The sequence below is a fragment of the Amphibalanus amphitrite genome, unplaced genomic scaffold (assembly GCF_019059575.1).
Source record: "Amphibalanus amphitrite isolate SeventyFive unplaced genomic scaffold, NRLGWU_Aamphi_draft 000163F_arrow, whole genome shotgun sequence".
NCBI classification, from domain to species: Eukaryota; Metazoa; Arthropoda; class Thecostraca; order Balanomorpha; family Balanidae; genus Amphibalanus; species Amphibalanus amphitrite.
This window is the reverse complement of record NW_024881658.1, coordinates 359924-384249: the sequence shown is the minus strand read 5'-3', so window position 1 is coordinate 384249 and position 24326 is coordinate 359924. Positions and strand designations below refer to the sequence as shown.

The 24326-nt window shown below is 52.2% G+C and overlaps 1 protein-coding gene across 3 annotated transcripts; it reads left to right on the top strand.

The window, feature by feature from the left end:
- Positions 1-61: 61 nt before the first annotated feature.
- LOC122383422 (phosphatidylinositol 3-kinase catalytic subunit type 3-like) lies at positions 62-24226 on the top strand. Of its 3 annotated transcripts, none has more exons than XM_043369794.1 (19): positions 62-84; positions 1997-2170; positions 2671-2859; positions 3140-3296; positions 3596-3850; positions 4653-4811; positions 6003-6098; positions 10946-11143; positions 15930-16115; positions 16421-16569; positions 17554-17733; positions 18100-18225; positions 18573-18672; positions 18932-19053; positions 19781-19995; positions 20841-20990; positions 21647-21890; positions 22113-22220; positions 23931-24226. In XM_043369794.1, exons 2-19 carry the CDS (start codon positions 2094-2096, stop codon positions 24052-24054), a joined length of 2835 nt encoding a protein of 944 aa, XP_043225729.1. In that variant the 5' UTR covers positions 62-84; positions 1997-2093; the 3' UTR covers positions 24055-24226. The 3 variants fall into 3 exon arrangements, with proteins under 3 accessions (XP_043225729.1, XP_043225727.1, XP_043225728.1); XM_043369792.1 differs by having other exon boundaries at positions 69-144; XM_043369793.1 differs by having other exon boundaries at positions 81-131.
- Positions 24227-24326: the final 100 nt, after the last annotated feature.

Below are 24326 nucleotides of genomic sequence, written 5' to 3'. Positions count from 1 at the left end.
TAACTGGTCGTTATCGCATAGTTGATTTCTCAGTAGAACGATCAAAAACAGCTTTTGATATCCACCGTAAACTGAGCATTAGACGTCAACGTTTTTATGCATATGCATTTTTTAAAACTGAGAAAATAAAAGTTCTTTGAAACAGTTGAGTTTTTTTTTTTGTAGAGAGGAATAGTTTGACATATCAAGCCTGCCACTCACATTTTGATTTCTAGGATCAATTTCAATTTTATTTTATTTAATGGAATAACCTTCTGTTCAAAATTCTAAAAATTGCCAAAAGTTACCAAAAACACTTAAATATATTTCATATATTACATATAATGTTGTTCACCAGAGTGTTTCATCATTTGATTTCAATTTTATTTTGTCAGTTCAAGCTGGCTTCCAGTCATTCATTTCAATTTCAATTTATTACCTGCCTATTGATGGGATTCATAGTTGATTCATAAAATGGTACATCAAACTGAAAACACATCTTCCTGATTTGGAAGATGTTAATGTCTTTTGTGTCTCTCCTAATAATGAGGGGTGTTCACGGGCACTGCAAACTGCTGCGTGCGGTGTGTGCGGTGTGCAGCAGCAGGCGGGGTGTATTGATGCGTGGTTTCACTTTTTAGGCTTAGAAGGGCATGTTCTTCCAATTCATGTTCTTATTTTGCAAATTTATCCAATTTTCAGAGGTTGCAAAAAAGAGGAAGTGGTCCTGTTTTGGTTTTACTGTCCATCATCCAATGGAGTGTTAAAGGGACCCTCCCACCTTTAAAAAAGTTTATGAATTGGCATGAAAGTGATGTCGCTCGGTTCAGAAAGAGCGAAAACGAATATCTACCAAATTTCACCGAAAAATATTCACCGGTTTTCAAGATATTAGACTTTTACTTTTGTTTACTTTTTGGGATCTCCGCTGTTCCTAGCGACTTTATTTAAAAGTGCGGCATTTGTTGCGCGCAACGCAGCATATACCACCGCGTGCTACAAAACGTTTTAGTCAAACATTTAACGGACGTTCGAAAGCCTGATGACGTCATCAGATTTAAGTGCCTATACCAATACATTGTGGCACTTATTTGCACAGATGTCAAAATCAAACTCAAATTTCTTTGCGATGAAGTAATTGCTGGAGAAACGGTTTTCACGGCACTGATTTTCAAAGAACGTCCATCAAGATGGCTATCTCAACTCAAATCTAATGTTAAGGTGGGACAGTCCCTTTAAGCATTCTGCTATAACACCAGTAGTTGTGTTTCTCCCCTTTAACTAGCAGCTTGTTGCGCTGTGCCCATGCAGCCAGTACACCTGAGGTAGTTGGAGCCTCACGGCACTACAGCAGAGACTGAGAAGTGAGACTAATGATGAGTTGTTGAATGTCACTCAGGACCTTAGAGCCTGTTGAATGATGCATTTCCCTTAATATCCGGGTGAGGATGGCATGCCATTCCACCAGACCAGGCCAAGGTGCTCATTATGCACAATGCTAAATTTTGAATGGCCTTGCATCTGTCTGTTCTGATGGGCAAAGGTGCCATCATTTTGAAGGCAGCAACCTCAAATAATAACAAACTTTTGCCCCCCCCCCCCTAACAATGCTGACCTGAGTCCTGAGGCATGATATCCCAATCCTTTCCTCCCTCTGGCACCACTAGACCACTCCAGTCTTTAAGCATTCAGTGCCTATTATTTGAAAGCTAATTAGCCATGATGCAAACAGTAGGATACATTGCACAATTTTATTTGCCATCCAGTTACATAAATGTGTTTATATCTCATCCTTCTTAATTCTGCTTCATATTTAGGTCATCCACTGTTTATCAAGATAATTATCTAAATAACCTGCCAGTGAGCAGTGGAAACTGGCAACTCACCTCACCTGGTGGAAACTGGCAGATGACAGGTTTCCAGGGAACTGGAAACAGACAAACTTGATGAAACAGCTACATAATTGCAATCCCATGATCACTGTCATAGCTCTTCATAAGTGATTTCATGTTTCCAGGCTGCCTTTTTCAAGATGCATTGTTTTATAGCCTAGGCCTGCTTTGGAGACAAACATTGCAAACTGGATGTAGCTGAAGCACTGCAAAATTGCCAGCATGGGCTCTCAAGAGCAGGATGATAAGTTCTATTATGTGTACAGCTGTGACCTAGATGCTAACCTGCAAGTCAAAATGTGAGTACTAAGTTATGCAATGCATTGTACAATATGGTAACTGGGTGTTTTATGTCATCTCTGGTGATGGTCAAATATGTGTTCAGCTTAGAGCTGTAGGAGTGAATATGTAGCTGTTCATGTAATCATCTATGCTTTTATGGTAGACTACATAATGCAACCATCATGAAGCCTTGAGAATAGATGCAGCCCTGCTCTTAGCACACCAATTCTTTCCCCAGCACTCAGCAGCCTGGTAACCCACTTGGCAACCAAGATGTTCATGGCTCTCGCCTGCACTGAGGCACTGCCAGTCACCTCCCACGCCTGGCCCCACTTCTGACTCCCAACCTCTGACCCTGGACAGTTGAACCCTGGAGGGAGACTGGCATCCCTGACCCTCAACCATGAAGGGACTTCTGACCCTAGCCCTGCTCCTGGGTCCTGACCCCTGACCCCTGACCCTGACCCCGGACCTTTGACCCCACCCCTGACCTCTGAACTTACCCCATCACCTGCAGCGGTACCCTGGAGGGCGACCGGCGTCGGCCCGACTACGAGGACCTGCTGCTGGACCCGATGATCGAGTTCTCGGGCCGGTGGCAGCAGCAGTGCTCGGACATGTACGTGGAGGTGCAGGTGCTGAGCGGCCGGGTCGAGATAGCGCTGCCCGTCACCACCTCCTACAAGGCCTTCACCACCCGCTGGAAGTGAGTACCGACACAGCTGCCCGGACGCGACGTGGTTGGACTCGTAAGTCGTATTTACCGGCATTCTTTGTGGCCAACCAATCAAGGTGTGACAATTATACAGCCATTTAGTTTGTGTTACGACATAGACCTTTGCATACTGTACACAGCTGAGGCCTATGTAACAAACGTGGGGCTGTGTTTCTGTATCTAGCATTTAGCAGTGCGTTAATGTTACGAACCTCCGGCAGTGTATCTGTGCCTAGCGGTGCAGTCATTTATGGATGTTTGCCCCGCGCAGCTGGAACGAGTGGCTGACGCTGCCGGTACGCTACTGCGACCTGCCCGATGACGCCGTGCTGAGGTTCACCGTGTTCGAGCCGTGCCGACCGCAGCGGGCCGCAGTGGTGGGCGCCACCAGCATTAAGGTCTTCACCCCGGACCGCTGCCTCAATCAGGTGAGGTTCGCCCTGGACTGCCGTCTCGACTAGGTGAGGTTCATTTCCGACTATTGCCTCAACTGAGGCTCACCGCAGACTGTTATCTCAATCAGGTGAGGTTCATCACTGCCTCAGCCAGTGAGACTCATCTCTGCCGACCGCTGTCTCAAAGAGGTGGAAGTCATCTCCAATCGCTGCTTCGCCCTCATGAGACTGACCTCCGACCTTAACGTAACTGTGGTGATTGAATTTTGGCATGACCGCTGCTCATCTGCCGTAAACCGCTGGTAACCCGTCCTCCCCGCCCCTCCGTCCAGGGTCTGCACGACCTGCGCCTGTCTCCGCCGCCGGAGGAGCTGCCGGAGTCCACAGCGCGAGCCACGGACGGCGCCGCGGGGGACGGAGGACCGGGAGCGGCCAAATCTGAGGGTGGCACTGAGACTGCTGCCTCCACATCAGTGACCATCGTGAGGGCGACCAGCCCGGCCTCCGCCCCCGCCCCCGCCCCCGCCCCCGCTCCAGCCGGGTCGCCCAAGAAGGATGCCAGCGATCAGATGGAGCGATTAAGCAAGGTGAGATTTGACATTGACAAGAGACCAGAGTAAAGGGTACGTGTTACGTTTTGAACCTATTATCGGGATTGCCGTGCTGTTTTATTGGACATCATAAATATCGTAAATGAATCGAACTACTGAAGCCTATTCATGTCGCGCGTGAACACTGAATTAAATTTACTTAGTAAAATACACGACATATCCGCGTGGTGGCACGGACCTGTCGGTGCCACGTGCACACTTGTTTATGCTCGTAGGCCAGATTCTTGAGCCGTAAAAGGCAATCGGACGCGGCGATGTCGCATTCTGTGCCTCTTCTGAGAGCGTTTCATTGTCGTTCCTCTCTGTCTGTCGGGCGTCTCAGTAACCTTGAAATACGCTAGCCGCTTGGTCACTATACCAGGAAGCAGCATCGGCGACAGAGAGGAGACAGCGGCGCTGGCACGCGTTTGTTTAGTTTGTTCGCCCGCCCTGTTGGTTTCCGCGTTCTGCCGCGCGGCGGCGACAAACCGAGCACGTGACTAGGCGCGCTGGGAGGAGTGAAGGGGCTGCCAAGGGAGACGTGTCAATAGGTGACGAGCGGGATGTTGGTGGGGTGGGACGGGGTGTCAGACATATGATCTTCCGCCCGGCACCTGTAAATGACTTAAGCTGCTGAGAGATTTACTGTCATGGAAGTTGAAACATGACGCCTTTTGCCTCGTTTTATAGCTTATCAGCCGCCAGTATTTTCAAGTAAAAACGTTCATTGTCGCTGTCCTGCTCAGTTCTAACGCACTTCAGCCCAGTGACAACACGACCGTTCCCCTCTCCTCGTCAGCTAACGAAGCGCCACAGGAACGGCCAGCTGCAGCAGATCGACTGGCTGGATCGGCTCACCTTCCGCGAGATAGAGGTCATCAACGAGCGGGAGAAGCGCTCCTCCTCCGCGCTCTACCTGATGATCGAGTTCCCCAAGATCGTCGCTGACAAACAGGAGGTGGGTGCGTGTGCTTAGTTAGCTGAAGTTGAAGTTGAAGTGCTTCCGGCCCTTGGCTGGGAAGCCATACGGGGGGCGCCTCACAGGCGGCCCAGCCGCCTTAGGAGCTCCACCAGCTTCGTCGGGTCTCCCAGCGCTTCCCTCACCTCCAGTTCGTCATCTCCGAATATCCTTAGTCTCACCACTGCCCGGGCGGGGCAGTCGGTCAGGAGGTGAGTTAGCGTCTCATCCTCCTGCCCGCACTCAGGGCAAGTAGGATCGTTCTCCAGTCCGATTCGGTGCCGGTACTCCCGCAGCATCAGTGAGTGGCCGGTACGGAGTCTCGCGGCTTCCGCGCATTCCGGGCAGGAGAGTCCCAGGCGCTCAGCCGGGGGGATCCGGCGCACTCCCTGCTGGGCGTAGCGGGTCGGTTTTAACCGTTCTTCCCACTCCCGGTGGGCGTGCCTCGTCAGCCTGGCTTTTGCTGACGGGAGGTCTACCGGCACGTCGCGCTGCTCCAGGTTGGCGGCTTCTCGTGCGATTTCGTCGGCCAGCTCGTTACCGGGGAGCCCGGCGTGGCCGGGGACCCATTGCAGAGGAGTACGTGTCCCGCGGTCGGCGAGGTCCAGCAGCCTCTGCCAAACTCTGTCCGCCAGGACATCCGTCTGTGCCGCCGGGCCCTCCGCGAGGCGACGCAGGGCTGACTGGGAGTCAGTGCATATTCGTACATCCCGCGGAGCAGGGCCCTCAGCGCCCCTCAGGAGGGACGCGAGGGCAGAGTCGAGCGCCGTTAGCTTCGCGCGGTATAGTTAGCTCGCGTCTCTGCCTAGTGTATCGATATTTGTATCAAGTAATGTGGTGAAGCAATGCAGCTGCTATCTTGAAATTTCAGTGCTGTGTCTCCTCTCTCTCTCTCTCTCTCTCTCTCTCTCTCTCTCTCTCTCTCTCTCTCTCTCTCTCTCTCTCTCTCTCTCTCTCTCTCTCTCTCTCTCTCTCTCTCCCTCTCCCTCCTCTCCCTTTTTCTTCCTCTCTCCCTCTCTTTTGCTCCCTCTCTCCCTCTTTTCCTCCCTCCCCCTCCCTCCCCCTCCCTCCCCCTCCCTCACTCTTTCTATCTCATTCCCTCTCTCTTTCTCTCTCTCCTTCCTCTCTCATCTTTCCCCGCCCCTCTCGATTTCTCGGAAACTGACCCATCCGTGTGCCTTGTGTTTTCAGTACGCGATGGTGTACTTTGAGCAGGGCGCCGACGCCGAGGAGCACTGCCGCACACGCGCCGACATCGTCACCGTCGCCGACCACGAGGCAGACCTGGTAAGGACGCGCTGTGACAGTGGTTACACTCGGAGTTCTGGTGGTCATTAAGGGCTGAACAATTTTAGGGAAATGGTGGACGAGCTGTCGTGATTGACAGGTTGTGATGGGTTTGACCGCTGACTGTTTGATTCTGGTCGCTGGAATTGACGATAAACCAAAGGAAAGTGTGCTCAGGGGCTGACTGAATCGCGGCTGGGATTCCATCAATTTCTATTGTGGCATTCATGAGCATCTGCTTGTTGCCGAAGCGTCATTATTCTTTCCTCAGGTTAATAGATCTCTAAAAAGTTATTTTTTCAAAACGGGCTTTGCTGAGGAAAACTAAATATTATAACCAATATTATATATATATATATATATATATATATATATATATATATATATATATATATATATATATATATATATATATATATATATATATATATATATATATAATATAACCAATATTATTATATTATAACCAATATTATATTATAATAATATTATAACCAATAATATTTAGTTTTTCGCCCGTTTTCAAAACAATTAACTTTTTAGAGAGCATCTGCTTGTTTGTTCATTCGTTTTACTGGTGATTTTTTTTCTCCACACCACTTATTGTGCCTTATATTCCTAACCTCAGAATTGATTGGGTAGTAAAAGTCGAGCCACTGCTTCGTTCACCTCCCATCGTCTCAGTCTCTCAGTGATGGTATACGCCCAGTTTGTAGGATTCATCAGTCGGACTTCGGTCCATTGTCGGACCATCTCATCCCCCGTCTCCCCGTCCGTCGGCCCCACTCAGTCGACTGACCGCCCGCCGTGCCGCTACTCCGACCACCCCAGTGTTTCCTGGCACCGGTCGGCTCCCCGGGCGGCCCCCTCTGCCCCCCCCCCCCACACACACACCGGGAAGTGCTGTCGTCTGCGCCCCACGCTGCCTGACTCCGTAGTAAGGCCGGTGTGAGGGCCCCGCGACTGACCGACGGACCGACAGGACACTGAGACTCTGACCTTGTCCCATGCGTGGATTGTGACCTCCGCTGGATTTGGGGATGGCGGCCGTTTTCAGGAAGTAGAGGCAGTGATCGTGTCTGGGTATTGTCCCAGTGCGATGGAGGGGGGGGGGGTCGCTGCTCCCGGAACCACCGGCTTGTTTAGATATTCGGACGGATAATTTTTTTTTTTGGGGTGGATGCCTACCGCCGTGTAGATTTTCAGGGGTACCTATGCCACGGAATATATAGTCTACGACATGTCGTAGACTATATATTCCGTGCCTATGCTAAACGATATTTCCAGTGCATGTATCTGTGCCTGTTGTCTAAACGCCTCACAGCATACACCAAGGCCCTACATACATGGCATGGCATACACTATGGATGTCATACAATGACAAAATAGGTGACTCACAAATCAAGCTCGGCTCAGGCCTTGCAGTACACCTCAGTAGGCTAGTAGGCCACATGTATTGGTTATTGAACATTCTAGATACATATGACACAGTGGTCAGTGGGCATTCAACAAAGTCGTCCGTTGGATAGCCTGCAGACGGGCCCAGTGAATGGTTATTCAATACCCAGCAGGCCGCACATGTCATGATAAGCACTCCATATGCCCGGCAGATGGCCGGTCAAAGATACACTTCATCTGAAGCACGACGAATGTTTATTAAACTGGCATCAGGCGCCGGACGGAAGTTTCTGTGGAATTTGCACCTTTCGCGCTCAAACTGACCAACGAATCGTATTTGAGGTTTAGTACTTGCTCGCATTTCAGCTTACCCTGCGTCCAATGTCTGCAACAATGCCCATACGGATGCAGCTAAATGTTTGGTTTGACTATCTAACTATCTATCAGGGGTCTATCGGTCTGTCGGGTCTATCGGGTCAGGGGTCTATCGGGTTCGCTATTTCGTACTAGGTAACCGTTTCTGGTATGTCGCTATGTCTACATATCGCTGTTCTCTATGCGCGATATTTTCCCCTCGGCAGCATCCCCTACCCTTCCGCCGGGGTGTATCAGTGAGGCCGGGTCAGGCCGGGGGCCCCAAACTGACCCGATCGCGGCGGGGGCGGGTCGAACCCCGGCGTTTTGGCACACTTGTCGGCCTGAGAGGAGCGGGCTGTCAGTGAGCCGCGCGGCTTTACCGATCGATATCAATACCGCCGGGGTACCGGTGAGCGGCGGGGGGTGGTTCGCTGTGCTCACCGGTTCGGGTTGGTTAGTGTGCCGGCGGTGAGTGGCACCACGGATGCAGTGAGCGGTGTGTGTGTAGGGGAGAGTGAGTGGTGGTCATGCAGCGCAGAGAGCCGCTGGCCGTGAGGATGTTCCGCCGCTGGTCGGACGGTCACATCGACCAGGTCAGTGTGAGCGGGTGAGGCACTCCGGTGGTCGGGAGTGGGGGGAAGCTCAGGCTAGTTAGGTCGGTTTTCAAACGTCAGATCTGCGTGTCAGCCAGGAGAGGCCCTGGCTAGTCGGGTAAAATTGACCCAAGACTGAAACCATATGTTCGGTCGAATACCTGTTGCTGTGGGTAAACGTATAGATTGCGGTGAATGTAGCTCATCGTTCATTTCAACTGCTGAAGAGCAGTTGGTAGCCTAACAGCAACAGGTCACTCCATCGTGCCAGTTAATTCATGGATTATCGGAACACCTCCATTTGTCATATGTACGTGCAACGAATGAAAGCATCGGTTTCCTTGAGGGAGTTGGACTTGAGTTGGAACTTGGAAGTTTGATTGGAGGAAGCTGGATCCACCTACTTGGCACTTTCAGAAAGCAGAGCGTTTGTAATGGGTTGTATTTAATGCTGCCCGTATTATTCTAATTTTACCGCTGCAGCAGGGCCAACTACTACAATTGGTAGCAGAACGGATGGTCGGTCAATCATTGATACAAAGCGAAGCGTTATAAGTATCGTTATTGGGCGTTTTAACAGCACCACTTTGTGCTTGTATTATTTGCGACCCTCGCTCATAGTTCACCCACATTTCCGTGCATTTTTAGGCTTTGTTCTCGGCTGTTCCATGCAAAACCAACCCACCATCCTGTGGCAGTCGCAAATCCCGGCGTTTTGATCGACCCGCCGCGCGCGACGGCACCCCAAGGCGCGGCGCGGAGGCGTCGGCTCGCTCTGTGACTCTTTATCACAGGCGTGCGCGGTGCCACGTGTCGCGGCTAATGCCGCCCCCAACCAGCTGTGGGCGGCGCGATCTGACGGCTGGCGTGATCTGAGTGACGGTGGCATGTCGCGCAGGAAATGCGGTCCACGGTCGCTTGAGTATTGTGCCGTCTTTCCGTTGCCATGGCGTCAGGCCGGCTCATTTTTGGTCGCTCAGTGGAAAAAATGCTGGCGGTAGGGAATATGTATATTTCTCTAGAGTTCTCTGCTGGAGCTAGCGGAAGTCAAAATGTTCAAGAAGATGGGTCTATTTGTAGTGTTGGTAAGCTGAGCTTTGTTCGCCGCAGCTGCTCTGGTGATTCAGAGCTCATATCCTGCAGTGTATATTTTAGTAGCGTTTTCCAGATTTCTGCTTGTGTTACTATCGGATAGGCCCTCGGTAGAGACTACAGAGACTGCTGCCGCTAATGACGAGTCCGGGGGCCGCTCAAGTGACTGATTGCCGTGTTTGGAACCCGCGGAGGTGTCCCTCAGACCGGTAGTAGGTACTGGCAGTGACCTCCTCTGATGCCCTCCCGGAAGGTGACGGGCCGTGATGGCTCTCCCCTGAGACCGACCCCGGGTGGTCCATCGGTCCGTCGCTGTGCCCCCGCCGACGTCCGTCGCGCGTCTGTCGTTCCTGTTTACCGATATCCCCGTCAGCGCCGTCTGGTGGTCGCCGCCGCCGGCCGGCGCCCGCCTCAGTACGGCGTCCGCCGGCCGCCCAGCCGCTATGAAGGTGCCCTCCCGCCGGCCCTGGTGGCCGCTGATCATGGAGCAGGTACGGACGCGGAGGTCAGCACCGGCGGGCGGCCCGGCCGGCCGGCAGTAGCGCGCAGGCCGCCCGCCCGTCCGGCCGCACCGAGCCCGCCGCGCTCCGCCGTCACTCCTGTCCGCAGTCACCGCGGCACGAAGCCGGAACGACCATGTTCTGCGAGTTCGTGCTGTCGACGAGGCCGACATGGAGTTCGCGCGGTCTGAGCTCCGGCGCTGACGCCTGCTTCCAGGTCTGTGTGCGGTCGCCGACTGTCCGGCGAGCCAGTAGCTGACTGTGCAGCGGCCCAGTAGCTGACTGGTCGAAGGGTTCGGCCGCTGGTCTACTTCTCAGACTGGTGGTTGTTGTCGGCTGGTATTTGTTTGTCGACTGCTGTTTGTTGTTTGGTCACAGGGATTGACAGCAGCTGTCAGCGGCCTGTCAACTGGTCGGAAAGTCTGGTCGTCATATGACTGGGAGGCGTCAGCTGCGTAACTGCTTCCCTTGGAATGACCGCTATCTTTTTGGGAAGGGTGTCCTGCCGCTGTTGCTATGTTTATACGTTTGCAAATGTGTATATTTGCTTGCCAAAGGTCTGCTGAGCCCATCTCACTCTTTGTTTGTTTACTTAATCTGCTGTTAGCATTATGTTGCTGATGTTGATATTCAGTTCATACTTGGCAATATTGTGTTAGTCTTGCTGCCGCGAAAGCTCCTACCCGTCGTATTTGTTAGTGTAGTTTTTACCATAACCCAGTGATATCCATTGAAAGCGTGTTGGCTCATTATAAGTTTTATTTCTTTGTAGTGCTTTAGCTTTAACTGCCATTATTTATGTTTCTGAGTTGTGACTCCTCCCAGACCCCAGGGCTTCTCATATCACTGAGGTTAGGTGTGCTCCTGTTTCCATCAAGCTGACCTCCCGCCGTTACCCTGTCGGCAGGATAACCTGCTGGAGCTGAAGCACCACCACCTGGCGCGCTCCCTGCGCTCCGGAGTTACCGACCGCGACCTGAAGCCGGACGCGGCCACCCGCGACCAGCTCAGTATGGTGGTGAACGCACCGCCCACCCGCCCCACCAGCCGAGAGGCGCAGGACCTCGTCTGGAAGTACCGCTTCTACCTCAGCTCGCAGAGCAAGGTGGGTACTCTACTGCAGCTCGCATTGCGAAATGGGTGTCCTACCTCTTTTCTACCGCAGCTCGCAAAGCAAGGTGTATGTTCTACCGTAGCTCACAGAGCAAGGTGGATGTTCTTCCGTAGCTCACAGAGCAAGGTGCGTGTTTTACCGCAGCTCGCGCCTCGCAGAGTAAGCTAAGTGCTCTACCGCAACTCGCAAAGCAAGGTGGGTGTTCTACCTCGGTTCTTCTGCAGCTCGCAAAGCAAGGTGGGTGTTCTACCGCAGCTCGCAGAGCAAGTAGCCCTTGATGCGTGGATTCATTGACTTTCAGTGTTTATCTAGGGGATTTCACATGGATTCGCATCACCTTCTGTTATGGATACTCCCCGTTAAATTGCATTGTTATTAAAAGCGCCTGCCAAAGCTTACATCCTGCACCTAACACATAAACGTCTGTCACTCAGTGCGACCTACTGCCTATTTACTCAGAGTTGCTTTGGGGCGACCCAGCGCCCTGCCATCCCCCCCCCCCCCACACACACACACCGTCCTCACGGGGTCTGTTCAGCCGAGGACGGTGTCATATGCTCTATACACGGGGCCAGGGCCGGGCAGGGGCTGGGACGGAGGAGCTCTTGCATCAGCCGGCGGATGTGCCGACTTATGCAGCAGAGGGAGGGGTCTGTTGGAGGGATCTTCTTTGTGTGTTTGTGTCACTTTCTGTGTGAGTGTGTGTGCGTTTATTTGGGGGGGGGGAGCTGTGTGTGTTGACTGCAGTGGGAGGAACGGGGGGGGGGGATGGAGGTGTGTGGTGCTGCGTCCGGACAGAAATTCGCCGCTGATGTAATATGTTTCCGACCAGCGAACTGCCGCCATGAGTTCTTAGATGGAGTGGTAATGCGAGTTCTTCAGAACGTAGAAGACACCGACAACTTTGACCTGTTATCAAATACTTGTAATCGAATCACTTGAACATTTTCGGGTGGTAATTTTATTTAATTTTCTTATATTGTTGCAAAGAACAATGTTCAGTGTATCATCGCCTTGTGTTCATTTTAAACGAGCTACATATTTGACAGAGCTTGAATACGTTGCCGTCAACAATCTTATTCGATATCTACATAGATCAATTTTTTAAGGATTTTCACGCCAGTTCGAACACGCCACCTAGCCGTGCTGTCAGCTCGGCCAACTTGTATGTACTGGGTTTGCACTTTTGTAAACCGTATCGCACCTATCCCGCCTTACGCTTTGCCTTGGCTTTGGCGGATGCTGTCCTAGTGTATTTAGAGACGGGTGATCGTGCAATGCAGGTCGACACAGACGCCTCACTGGCGTTTGTTTATCATTTCCGACTGAGTCGTGAGGTCCGCGCGGCAAAGACTGCTGCGACTGGACGACTGGCCTGCGAGGTGGCAGCCGGGTACACGAATTGGGCTCCGTTGAAAAGTGAATTGCGCGAGCATTCGATACTGACCTATGGCGTGTTTGGGTTATGCCGAAGAAAAGTTGCGTTGTGGCACATGTGCCGTCCTGTCGCTGAAAAAAAGACACGGTCGGGACTGTCTCCGAAGTAACGGCAGCTCCCACATTCAGACGCTGGCGATGTCCCAGTAATTTTGACTGTAGAGGTAGCGGGTGAGCTAACCCATAAGTCAGCGTATCGAGGACCGAGGCCAAATGAAACTGGTTCGAGATCACAGAAGTCTTGGTGACCCTTGCGGGAGCGCAAATGACTGCGGGATTGATAGCCACGATGCTTGCATTGAAATAATTCGGCTGCAAGACGCCCATCTGTTTTCACCAGCTCACGACTACTATGGACGTCAAACCCCTTGAGACCCCACTTTTTTGCGATAATTCTTAAATGCGTCAACTCTCGTTGACAATATTCTGGCAATGTGTGTTTCAGAACCTGCCGAAACTTTTATTACTAAGGTATTTTGACGCCAAACGATTATGAAAAGTACTTCTCATTCACTCGTAATGCTAAGGTCAATTCAGGCCCGGGCAGAGGCTTGCGCTCGGCCACACTCGAGCCTCGCCACCAGCGCCATCTGCTCTTAATGTCATCTATCAGCGCCCGCTACCGCTACCAGCTACCGCCCACCATCAAGCCTGAATGGAGCGAGAGGCGCGAGTGACCGGTCGCCGGGCAAGGAGCGCCGGAGGGGTAGGGCGGAGCTTAGCGCTGACGTCATTACGTGGCTCCGCCTCATGAGCGCGTAGCCTCTACCCAAACAGCAGATTCGTTCCGTGAAATTTAACATTACGAGTGAATGAGAAGTACCTTTCATAATCGTTTGGTGTCAAAATACCTTAGTAATAAAAGTTTCGGCAGGTTCTGAAACACACATTGCCAGAATACCTACTGTCAACGAGAGTTGACACATTTAAAAATTATCGCAAAAAAGTGGGGTCTCAAGGGGTTTGACGTCCATAGTAGTGCATTTATAGTTCCATATTTATCTGTAACCGAAGGCTCTTTCGTAGGTGCTTTGATGTTCTTCGACTTCAAATAATCAAAGTTCTATAATTCTTTGACTTCAGTTTCAACTTGGCCGTCCTTCGTCATATCGTGAATTGCTTTTCGGGCCACTTTTTATTTCACCGCTGGCTTTTATTCCCCTTACATAACATTGTATCAGGCGTTTTACTCATTGATAAACATTTCGCGGTAAAATCTTTTACATACACAGTGTTACTGGCCTTATCGCCGTTTGGTATCGATTCCGATGAAATTTTCAGGATCCGTCGTATCGTATCGATTTTAATTATACATCTGCCTTTCACTCTGCTTACATAACGTATAATCTGGCCTTTCTCTCATTCATAAACAAATCGTGCTAAGTATTGTTCAGATACAGTGATGCGTGCCTTACCACCAGGCCTGATGTCAAGCATTGGCGTGCCTCTGCTCTCCAAGTCCATCGTATGCAGCTGTGGTCTCTTCCCGTTCCGCCGGGAACCACGTCCCAGCCTCACGGAGGAATGTTCCCAGGTCACGGGTGTGGACCTGGCCTGCGTCCACGTGGTCCTGGTTCCCGTGTTAGTGTTCAGAGACGCGCCATGGCCGTCGCCGAGCGCCGAGGGTGTGATCCAGTTTGATCCGGTTTCCACGTGCTCCTCATGTGATTCTGACAGGAGTAAACATATGTCGAGCTCAGAATTGAACGCGGCGTGGTGAGGCTGCGCATCCCACAGCACTTGTGGAGAATTCAGGGACGGTGTGTGTGTGTGTGGTTTACATTGGTGTGATGTTGAATCATGCACCGTTACAGTAGCGGTGAGTCATCTGAGTCGACAAAGAGCCAGTCACAGTCGTGGTGACACAGGATGACACACAGGATGAGTAGTGGTGACAGACTATATATAGTCGTTAGACCACAATCCTCGGAATCTTCTGCGTAACATTTGAGTCCTCGCTGCATGTGAGGCGCCATGAGACTCGGATACTCTGTCTGAGCTGACCCGGCCAGCGGCTGGACGTTGATGTTTGTCGCGTCACTGCCCCGGCCCCAGTTACCCCAGGTCGTGGCCTATCCTGTCACCCGGTCATTGGCCAGGACCCAGAGAAGCGAACCCACGACTGTTGATCTCTCACCTCTCCGGCCGGGCATCACGAGGCGGATGCGTGTCGGCTCTGGACGGCGGCGGCGTGAGGTCTCTGGCGCTCCTCAGCTCGCGTACCCTCGGTCACCCTGCCCCTCCCCTCCCCTCTCGGCCGACGCGGGGGGGGGGGGGACTGCGTCCAAACACATCTTCTTGGACAGTGGTAATACGGGACGGGGAGGGGGAGGGCAGCCCCCCAGCTGACCCATGGCGACCCTGATCGGGTCAAACGGAACACTGACGCAGTGAGGTGGCTGCCCACTGCCCTGCTGACGTAAATAGGGGACTCTGGCAGAGTTGACCTCAGCGCAATGCCGGGGTTATGTAGATGGACAGGGGCAATCGGGTCATAATATAAACGCGGGTGTTGTTTGGGTTGAGACGAGGTGAGCTGGACCACGTAAAGGGCTGCTGAGGTAGCACATTTTGAACTGTGCTTGCAGAACAGATGTTGTTGAAGTCAGTCGTTTTAGTTGGTACTTTTCTCAATACAAGTAGAATCTAAAAACTACATATGCAATATGCCTTCTACATTTTCTTGTTTCCTCTCAACCAGCGTGAATCCTCCCTCTAACCTCACAATGCTCTGGATGTTTCGCTATTCGCCCCATTTATTCCGTATCATCCGACACCCCTCCTGCGCCACTGATTATCAACATCTCCGCGCCCCGTACCACCCCGTGACCGGACGCCCCTGCAGCACTGTTTGTACAGCGCAGCACCCCGGCCGTCACTACCAAACGTTCTGTGCAGACGCAGCGTCGCCGCCTGCCGTACCCTCGTCCCACCACCAGCTGACTGGGCTCTGTTGTGGCTGGCGGCCGTGTCAAGGCTATAATGCAGGACGGGCGGTGGGGTGGAGGCCTGGTCTGCACGGCGGTGTTGGGATCGGTCGTCGACTCGTCGGGTGTATGTGGTGGCTGAGCGGGTTGGATTTGCTTATAAAGTTACGGAGGAGGAAAGTGTTTGATGAAATACGACAGACGTTAAACGACATCGGAAACTCCTTTTTGTTTTTGTCTGTACCCTTGTTTATATCGGAAGAGTGTATCCCATATTTACTAGGACTGTGCGATGTGCGGCGGCGCTGATGGGTTCTGTCACCTGCTTCTGTCTATCCCCTGTCCGACGGTGAGCTGCTGTCTTTGCCCTTCTCCTGTCTGACAACCCCGCTCCTCTCCCGGTGTGTCGTCAGGCGCTGTCCAAGTTCCTCAAGTGTGTCAACTGGGAGCAGACGTCCGAGTCGCAGCAGGCGCTGGATCTGATGCTGCGCTGGGCGCCCATCGACCCGAACCAGGCGCTCGAGCTGCTCGGGCCATCCTTCACCCACCCGGCCGTGCGCGCCTACGCCGTCTGCCGGCTGCAGCAGGCGCCCGACGAGGTGGGTGCCGTGTGCCAGAGGCTGCTTCGATTGGGATATCGAATGTCAGTAGCATCCTTAAATGTTTTGCTAAGATTTTTTGGTAAGGGGCTTGTCAAGTTGCTTGTATCCCGACTTACGGAATGTGTTTGATGACGTTACTGCCGGTTTTGATCATTTTCTTTGTTTTCGTCCCCCCCCCCCCTCCAAACCCTAGTACTCTCTATACCCAGTAGCTGACCGTCCGCTCTATGTTCAGTGGGTGACCTTCTGGCTTTGTTCCATCCTCGATAACTGACCGTTCCTCCCCTTCCTTCCTCCTCCAGGAGCTGCTGATGTACCTACTGCAGCTGGTGCAGGCGCTGCGCTACGAGATCGAGGAGACCATTTTCGCCGGTCTGGAGGTGTCTCCGACGCCCTCCCGTCCGTCATCGCTCATCATCACCAGCCTCAGCGCGCCGCCCAGTGATGACGGGTGAGCGGTGGGGGTACAGGGAGGCCGGTGAGGCTCTGAGTCGGCAATACGGGTCATGCGGAGAGTGGTCCGAGTTGGCAGCGTATGCTCACCCAGACAGAACCTTACCCTGTCCACTCCGGCCGCCGTGCTAGCGGAGCCGGTGAGTGTAAGGGTATGTGGACTTGGAGGTTTAGATACAGCCGGGTGGTGTCGGTACTGGCTATGTCGCCCGATCAGATCTCCGTCTGGTGTTGGTAAGGGGGCAGCAGTTGCCGGTGATTAAACTCAGTTAACACTTGCCGTGTTGAGTGTAGCCGCTGCGAGCACCTGAGCAGAGGGGGGGGGGGGGGGTGACCAGATCAGAGTCTGTTACCACGCGGTAGAGGGGAATGCACTGCGGCTCCGTGCGGGCACCGAACACTTGTATCTATACCCTCACCACTGCTAATTGCGGCGTGCTGCGAGCACAACCCTCCCGAACACTTGCTCATGTTCTGAGTGCGCCGTGGTGGACCGCTCCCAGACACCCGGGCTGGTGCCGCCGGGGTCTGTGACTGACCCGCTGACACACTTGGATATGAACGGCGCGGTAAACTTTGAGCTCAGCACAATATGGACTGTGTGTTTTGTTTAACCGAGGGGTATATGGTAGACGGGTGTAGGTCGTCTAACTGTACGCCTTTGTTTTCGTTTCTCTGTGGGGTCTCATGGATCTTTCTGTCTGCATGTGTTTTCTCTCATGGCTATTTATTTATATAGCGATTTTTATCATTGCCACTTTGTGTTTTACATTCTTTGCGTCGCCGATGACCAATGCAATCCGGCGCCCCCAAATCCGCCATCATTACATGGTGTGCCATCGAAGCAGTCTGTGGTGTTTCTGTATGGAAATATTTATAATCGTTCATTCCAGTCTGGTCTGTAGCCTATCCTTAGACATCAAACGTTGACCTCGGCCCCCTCACTGACCTCCATCTGCCCCCGTCCCTCGTCTTTCGCCAGTGTGAAGAGCGAGTGTCCGAGCCCGGTGCCGCCTGCCGGCGAGGATCTCCCACCGGCGTCCTGCCCGGCCGAGGAGCAGGCGCCGCGCCCGGACCCGGCCGGAGGCGATATCACCGACCTCTCTTCGTTCCTGATCAGCCGCGCCTGCCAGAACGCCGTGGTGGCTAACTACCTCTACTGGTGGGTGGAGACGACGGTGGCGTGCGGGGTGAAACGGGGACTCGTGTCTGTGGATCGTGTGATGAACTGGAGACTGAGCTTGGAGTCAAGTGTCGATTCTTTCGGGCGGAGTGTAGGTCGATGTCGTCTTTCCGTCTTTTAGTAATTGCTGCTTGTATTTTTTAGGGTCATGTAGAGGACATATTTGAAGTCTGATATCGCAAGATCGGGTTGTTGATATGCTGTCATTGGTTTAGTAGAATTCAGCGCGCCCATTGCCAATGTCATTTACCTTGTAAGTGCCTGACGCCTCCCCCTTCACCCCGCTCATTGTCCCGACATTGAACGGTGCGACCACCGCTAACTCCGCGCTGCTGCCGCCACCAGGTACCTGCTGATTGAGTGTGACGAGCTGGACGACCCGGCCAAGCAGGACATGCGCGTGCGGAAACGCTACCTGGCCGTAATGAAACGGTTCACTCAGGCGCTGAACCGCGGCGGCGCCGACTGCAGGTCCGTGGGCGGCTCGGGCGGCGTACTTTGATGGCAGAAAGGATTGGTTCTGAGCGCTGAGGCGCATGGTTTGAGACAGCGTTTTGATGTATCACTCCGGTAACGATTGTTTAAAGAGTCACAGTGATCTTACTGATTATTGGTATTTCATAAACAATGTGCTGTAGATGAACCTAATTTTTCTTCAAATTAAGCGACTTGACGACAAAGGAGTACTGCCTTGAAATAATATGTGTATCGTTAACATTTGATTTACCAGTGATTCACCGCCTCTCGGTCCTTGGGCCTCCTCCATTCGGCCTTGCTAGCCCTCCCTGTCAGCCATTGACCGCCGTGTTCCGCCGCAGGGCCACCAAGTTCGTCCTGTCGCGGCAGCAGCACTTCATCAGCAGGCTGGTCAAGCTGTTCAAGACAGTGCAGAAGGAGAGCGGCAACCGGCGCAAAAAGGTAGGCACCATCGCTCATCGGTGGGCTGTGAAGACAGTTAAAGCCTGCGGGGATCGAAAGAAGTGCATTGTACAAGTTTTCCAAAACTTGATTTCGTGCTTAATTTTATTTTATATGAAATAACATAGTGTCCTGGTACTAACTAATGAGCCAAGTTATAAAATGTAAGCTGTTGAAGACTTGTAACCCCGCTGTCAGTGTTCCTTAGACCACTGATCGCACCAATAACTGACGTGATTCTCTCCGCGGCCGACCTCAGATTGAGAAGATGCAGTCGCTGCTGGCCGACCCGGACGCGCTCAAGTTCAACTTCGCTACGTTCGACCCGCTGCCGCTGCCGCTGGACCCGGAGGTCCGCATCTGCGGCATTCTGCCCGACAAGTGAGTGCTTTACGGCACTCTACCTGAGTGCTCAAACGGCATTCTGTCCGACAAGTGAGTGCTCTACGGCATTCTACGGCACTCTACCTGAGTGTTCTATGTATATAACGGCATTTTACGAGACAAGTGATGGTTCTGCGATACTCTACGGCACTCTGTGGTACTCTACCCGAGTAGAGTATCCGATAAATGAGTGTTCTACGGCACTCTATATTACCCTACCTGAGTATTCTAAATAATCGTCCAGTTCTAGGCCATTCTTAAAGCGCTCTGCCCGACAGTGAGCGTCGTGTGCGTGCATTTGTGTTTGGGGAGGGGTAGGGCTCACAGGTGAACAGGTGACGGCTGAGTCACTCAGGGTCACGCTGCGGTCTATTGCGATACAGGGAACGGGCGAGTGGCGTGCCGATCAACGACAAACAATACCCAACGACACCTGTCGCCCACAGTGATTGACTCGGTGGCAGTGGGACTGAGTAGGCCGACTTTGGTCTGCTTGTATGAATGTGGGCGACTGGTAGATCAATTATCGCGTTTTGTATCGTCCGCCTTCTCAGCACTCATAAAATTCGTCTTGCACACATTTCAGCTGATCGATTATCATCCGACCACTCGTTCCCCGTCCCAATAGGCAATAGATATTTAAGACTGCGTCGAGTCTGACCGGTTCCCGTCCCAATGTCTGAGACTGTGCTCAGTCTGACCCCCCCCCCCCCGTCCGCCTCAGGGCGACGCTGTTCAAGTCTGCGCTGATGCCGGCCCGGCTGACGTTCCTCACCGACACGGGAGCAGAGTTCGTCGCCATCTTCAAGTACGGCGACGACCTGCGCCAGGACCAGCTCATCCTGCAGATCATCATGCTGATGGACAAGCTGCTGCGGCGTGAGAACCTCGACCTCAAGCTGACCCCATACCGGGTGCTGGCCACCAGCAGCAGACACGGTGAGCAGCGGACGGTCTTTGCAATCTGGCGGGCCCGTATCCAGGGCTAGACTGGACTGTTAGCTCGAACAGCTTCTCCGTGCGTCAACTTCTATAGTACCTGAATCCTACTCTCCAGGTCAAGCAAATTAATTACAGCTTCGAGGTTAAAGGGACCCTCCCACCTTCAAAAAAGTTAATGAATTGGCATGAAAGTGATGTCGCTCGGTTCAGAAAGAGCAAAAACGAATATCTACCAAATTTCATCGAAAAATATTCACCGGTTTTCAAGATATTAGACTTTTACTTTTGTTTACTTTTTGGGATCTCCGCTGTTCCTAGCGACTTTATTTGAAAGTGCGGCATTTGTTGCGCGCAAAGCAGCATATACCACCGCGTGCTGCAAAACGTTTTAGTCAAACATTTAAAAATCGTTAGATATCTGCGATGACGTCACACATTCAGAGGGGTATTCCTATGCATTAGCCCCTCTGAATCAAAATGCTGCAATTTTGAAATTCAATATTTCCGATTTAAGGCATTTCTCGGTGTTGTGAGTGCCGAAACCGGTAATTGTGAGCCAGGGACCCCATTTTGGCTATCTCAACTCAAATCTAATGTTAAGGTGGGAGGGTCCCTTTAAGTTTATTTTGCTGATTCTGACTTCGAATTCCTCGTATATGTTATTGTTTAGCGTAAACATGATCGATGCATTTTTGCGGTTGATGCTCGGTGTAACCATCCAGCCTGCGAGTATAATTTTGCAAGGTGTGATTCTCTGCTCTTCTCTCCAAACCATAAGAAGTGTTAAACACCCCCACGTCCTAGCCACTGACAGTCTCTGCTGTCCGTCCCTCGTCCGGCAGGGTTCGTCCAGTTCATCGAGTCGTCGGCCGTGGCCGAGGTGCTCAGCACTGAGGGCAGCATCCTCAACTTCTTCCGCAAGCACCACCCGTCTGAGACGGGCCCGTACGGCGTCAGCGCCGACGTCATGGACACCTACATCCGAAGCTGTGGTCAGTAATTGCTACATTCTGTCTGTAGCCTCTCCGAAATCGTCTGTCTGCCGATACTGTCTGGGTCTTGTTTTTCCAGTGTGTCCTATGTAGTGTTTCGTATGATGAATTAATTCTCGTTTTTGTGCCAGTGTAGACCCATCGTTCATGTTATCTGTGTTTCGAGTGTTATTCTGAGTTTCTAATTGCGGTTTGTGACCAAGGCCGTGGTATCCATGTCGGCGTCTTTGCCTTTGAGATCATACCGCGGCGTGGTGTAGTTGTGTATATCTCAGCGGCAAGAGACGCTGATGGTGCCCAGACACCGACCGGCGGCGTGACCTCGAACGATGACGGCTCTCAGCCGCGACTGAGGGCGTGTTTTGGGCGGGATCACTGATAGCCTTGGGGACCATGTGGCGGGGCTCTATCGTGGCACGCCTCCAGAGTCTGATGTAAACAGATAGTGTACGGTAATCGACCGCCTTCTGCTGTCCATCAATATAACAATAGTTATCTGCAGTTAATTTTATTTCCAGTTATTGTGGGTGGGCTGTTCAGGACTACCGGTTTTGTATCGGGGCCTTCAGAAGGACTGCCGGCTTATACTTAGTTGGTTTACTTACAGCCACTATTTCAACGACCAAGAGACTGACCCTCCCCCTTCCTCCCCGTAGCGGGCTACTGTGTCATCACCTACCTGCTGGGCGTCGGTGACCGGCACCTGGACAACCTGCTGCTGACCAAGTCGGGCAGCCTGTTTCACGTCGACTTCGGTTACATCCTCGGCCGCGACCCCAAGCCGCTGCCGCCGCCGATGAAGCTCAGCAAGGAGATGGTGGAGGCGATGGGCGGCATCAACTCCGAGCACTACCAGACGTTCCGCAAACAGTGCTACACCGCCTTCCTCCACCTGCGCAGGTAATGCAATACAGCACAAAGGATGCTGAGGTAATACAGTGTAGCAGTGCTGTGTAAAGGTAGGCTACTCAGCGTTTGTCTGGCCGCGTTATCTTTGCACGGAAATTTACCAATGGATTACCGCAGCGCCAGTACCTTTCGCAATGTCTCTGCACTCCCCACGTAGATGTCGCCCTGTGGACCAGTCGCCCACACCGACTGACCGCTGACGTTCGTCCACAGGCACGCCGATGTGATCCTACACCTGTTCTCACTGATGGTGGACGCCAACATTCCCGATATCGCGCTCGAGCCCGACAAGACGGTCAGGAAGGTCCAGGACAAGTTCAGGTGGGTCCGCGGCAGAGCCGGGGGTGAGCGGGGGTCAGACGGGTCGGTGCATATTGCACAGCCTGGGGACATGCTGGTGGAACGATGGTGATTTTCTGAGCGTTCGTTGCCAGACGAGCTTCGCTGAGGAGTTAGAAACAGTAGCAAGCGAGGAATGTGGTAAGAATGGATCAAAATGCAGAGTATATAATGCAGAGTCAGTTCCCTTACACCGAGTTCAGCAGAAATCACTTATTTCACTTAATGAACAGTACAATCGATAATCAAGAAACAAGACTGATTGACGTGAAATGAAACTCATGTAAAAAATGGTAAAGTGAAGTGGGCTACTGCATAGACATAGTCAACTTCTTGAGCTTGTAATAATCTGAATTCCTCATAACACTCATTTAACCCGCGCACCGACGGGGGTCTGCGCCAACTTAGTACCGACGGGGGGGGGCGGATGACCGCCCCCCCCTGAGATCTCGAGAACGAAGCAAGATAGCGACAAGCGGTAAACGGCATCGGATACGCACGGCCAAGATCTACAATTTTTACTAAGGTCATTTTCAGGTCAGGTCAAAGATGACGTCACAGGGGTCGAAAAAGTCAAAATGGCGGCGCTAGATATGGAGAGAGTTTTCCTCGAATAACTTTCGAATTAGTCAAGATAGGAACAAACTAAGGGCATCATCGTGATCCTCTCGTCAATCCGCATCGAATGATATATATGTTGACCTCGAAAGGTCAAGGTCAAAGGTTGACCTCAGGTCACGTGACCTCGAGGTCATCATGTATATCATTCGATGCGTCTTGACGAGCTGAACACAATGAGACGATCCACGCGTCTGTATCTTGTTCCTGTACGGAGTTATTGGCCAAAAACCTTTGGTGACCTTTGATGACGTCACATGACCTCACAGCTGCCCAACAGCAAAACAGACCTCAAGGTAGTGAAGGTTGATCGTATATGAAGTCATGTATGGTATATGGGGCCATTCCGACCCGTTTTAGTGGTAAAAACAGGGAATTGATTTTTCCCCCATTGACTTATAATGGGGAGGTCGCGAAATTGACCTGACCTTAGGTCACCGATATCAAAATTCCGAGATACACAAATTGTAGCTACTAATGACCTAATAATATCCTGCGACTTTCAAAGGCCTCCGACATCTACTGTAGCTCTGGCACGGTGACAAAGTTGCAAAAAAGTGACTTGAGGTTGGGTCATTCAAAGTGACCTGGTGACCTGACCTTAAATGTTAGGAGGTTCAAACTTGCACACCATGTGTAAAATTGATGAGGTTATAGTCATACCAAATTTCGCGGCGCTACGCGCCGCGGTTTTCCCGCTATTCGCGAAAAACCTCAGGGGGGGGCGGATATCCGCCCCCCCCCGTCGGTGCGCGGGTTAATATTCTGAAACAGCAGACCGCAGCACGGCAGCAGATGGTTCTTCCGTTGGCAACGTTAGCGACATCAGCTCTTTATCATTGCCAGGCCCCTCCCACTTTCGGATGTGTCCCTTGTTAGCCTGTTCCGATCTCGCCCCTTCACCTGGCTTGCTACCATCTGCTGGCCTCTGCGCCTCTCTGCTGGCCTCCCCTCACCGTCTGCGCTGACCTCCTCCTATACTCTGCTGACCTTTCCCATCCTCTAGCCCTCCCACAGTCTGCTCATTGCTGACCTCTGCCTCGCCGTCTTCTGACCCCTGACCCTCGTCCCCAGGCTGGACCTCTCAGACGAGGAGGCCGTGGCCTACATGCAGAACATGATTGACGTGTCTGTGACGGCCGTCATGGCCGCCCTCGTGGAGCAGCTGCACAAGTTTGCCCAGTACTGGCGGCGGTAGGGCCGCCCCCGCCCCCGCCCCCGCCTCCAGCCGAGGGCGGACCTTCCTGGCACCCTGTGATATAAATGTGAGTGTGTATATGTGCCGGCGACCTGTGCCTACTGTCGCTATTTATCGTGTCATTATGATGGTGTACCAATTGTATGCAAATATATCGTTTGTATAATCAGTATCTACTCTATTTTTAGTTATAAGAAAATACGAACAGATGCGAGGTCAAGATGTTGACTTTTTGATCAAATCGGCAACATAAATCACTGGTTACATCTATA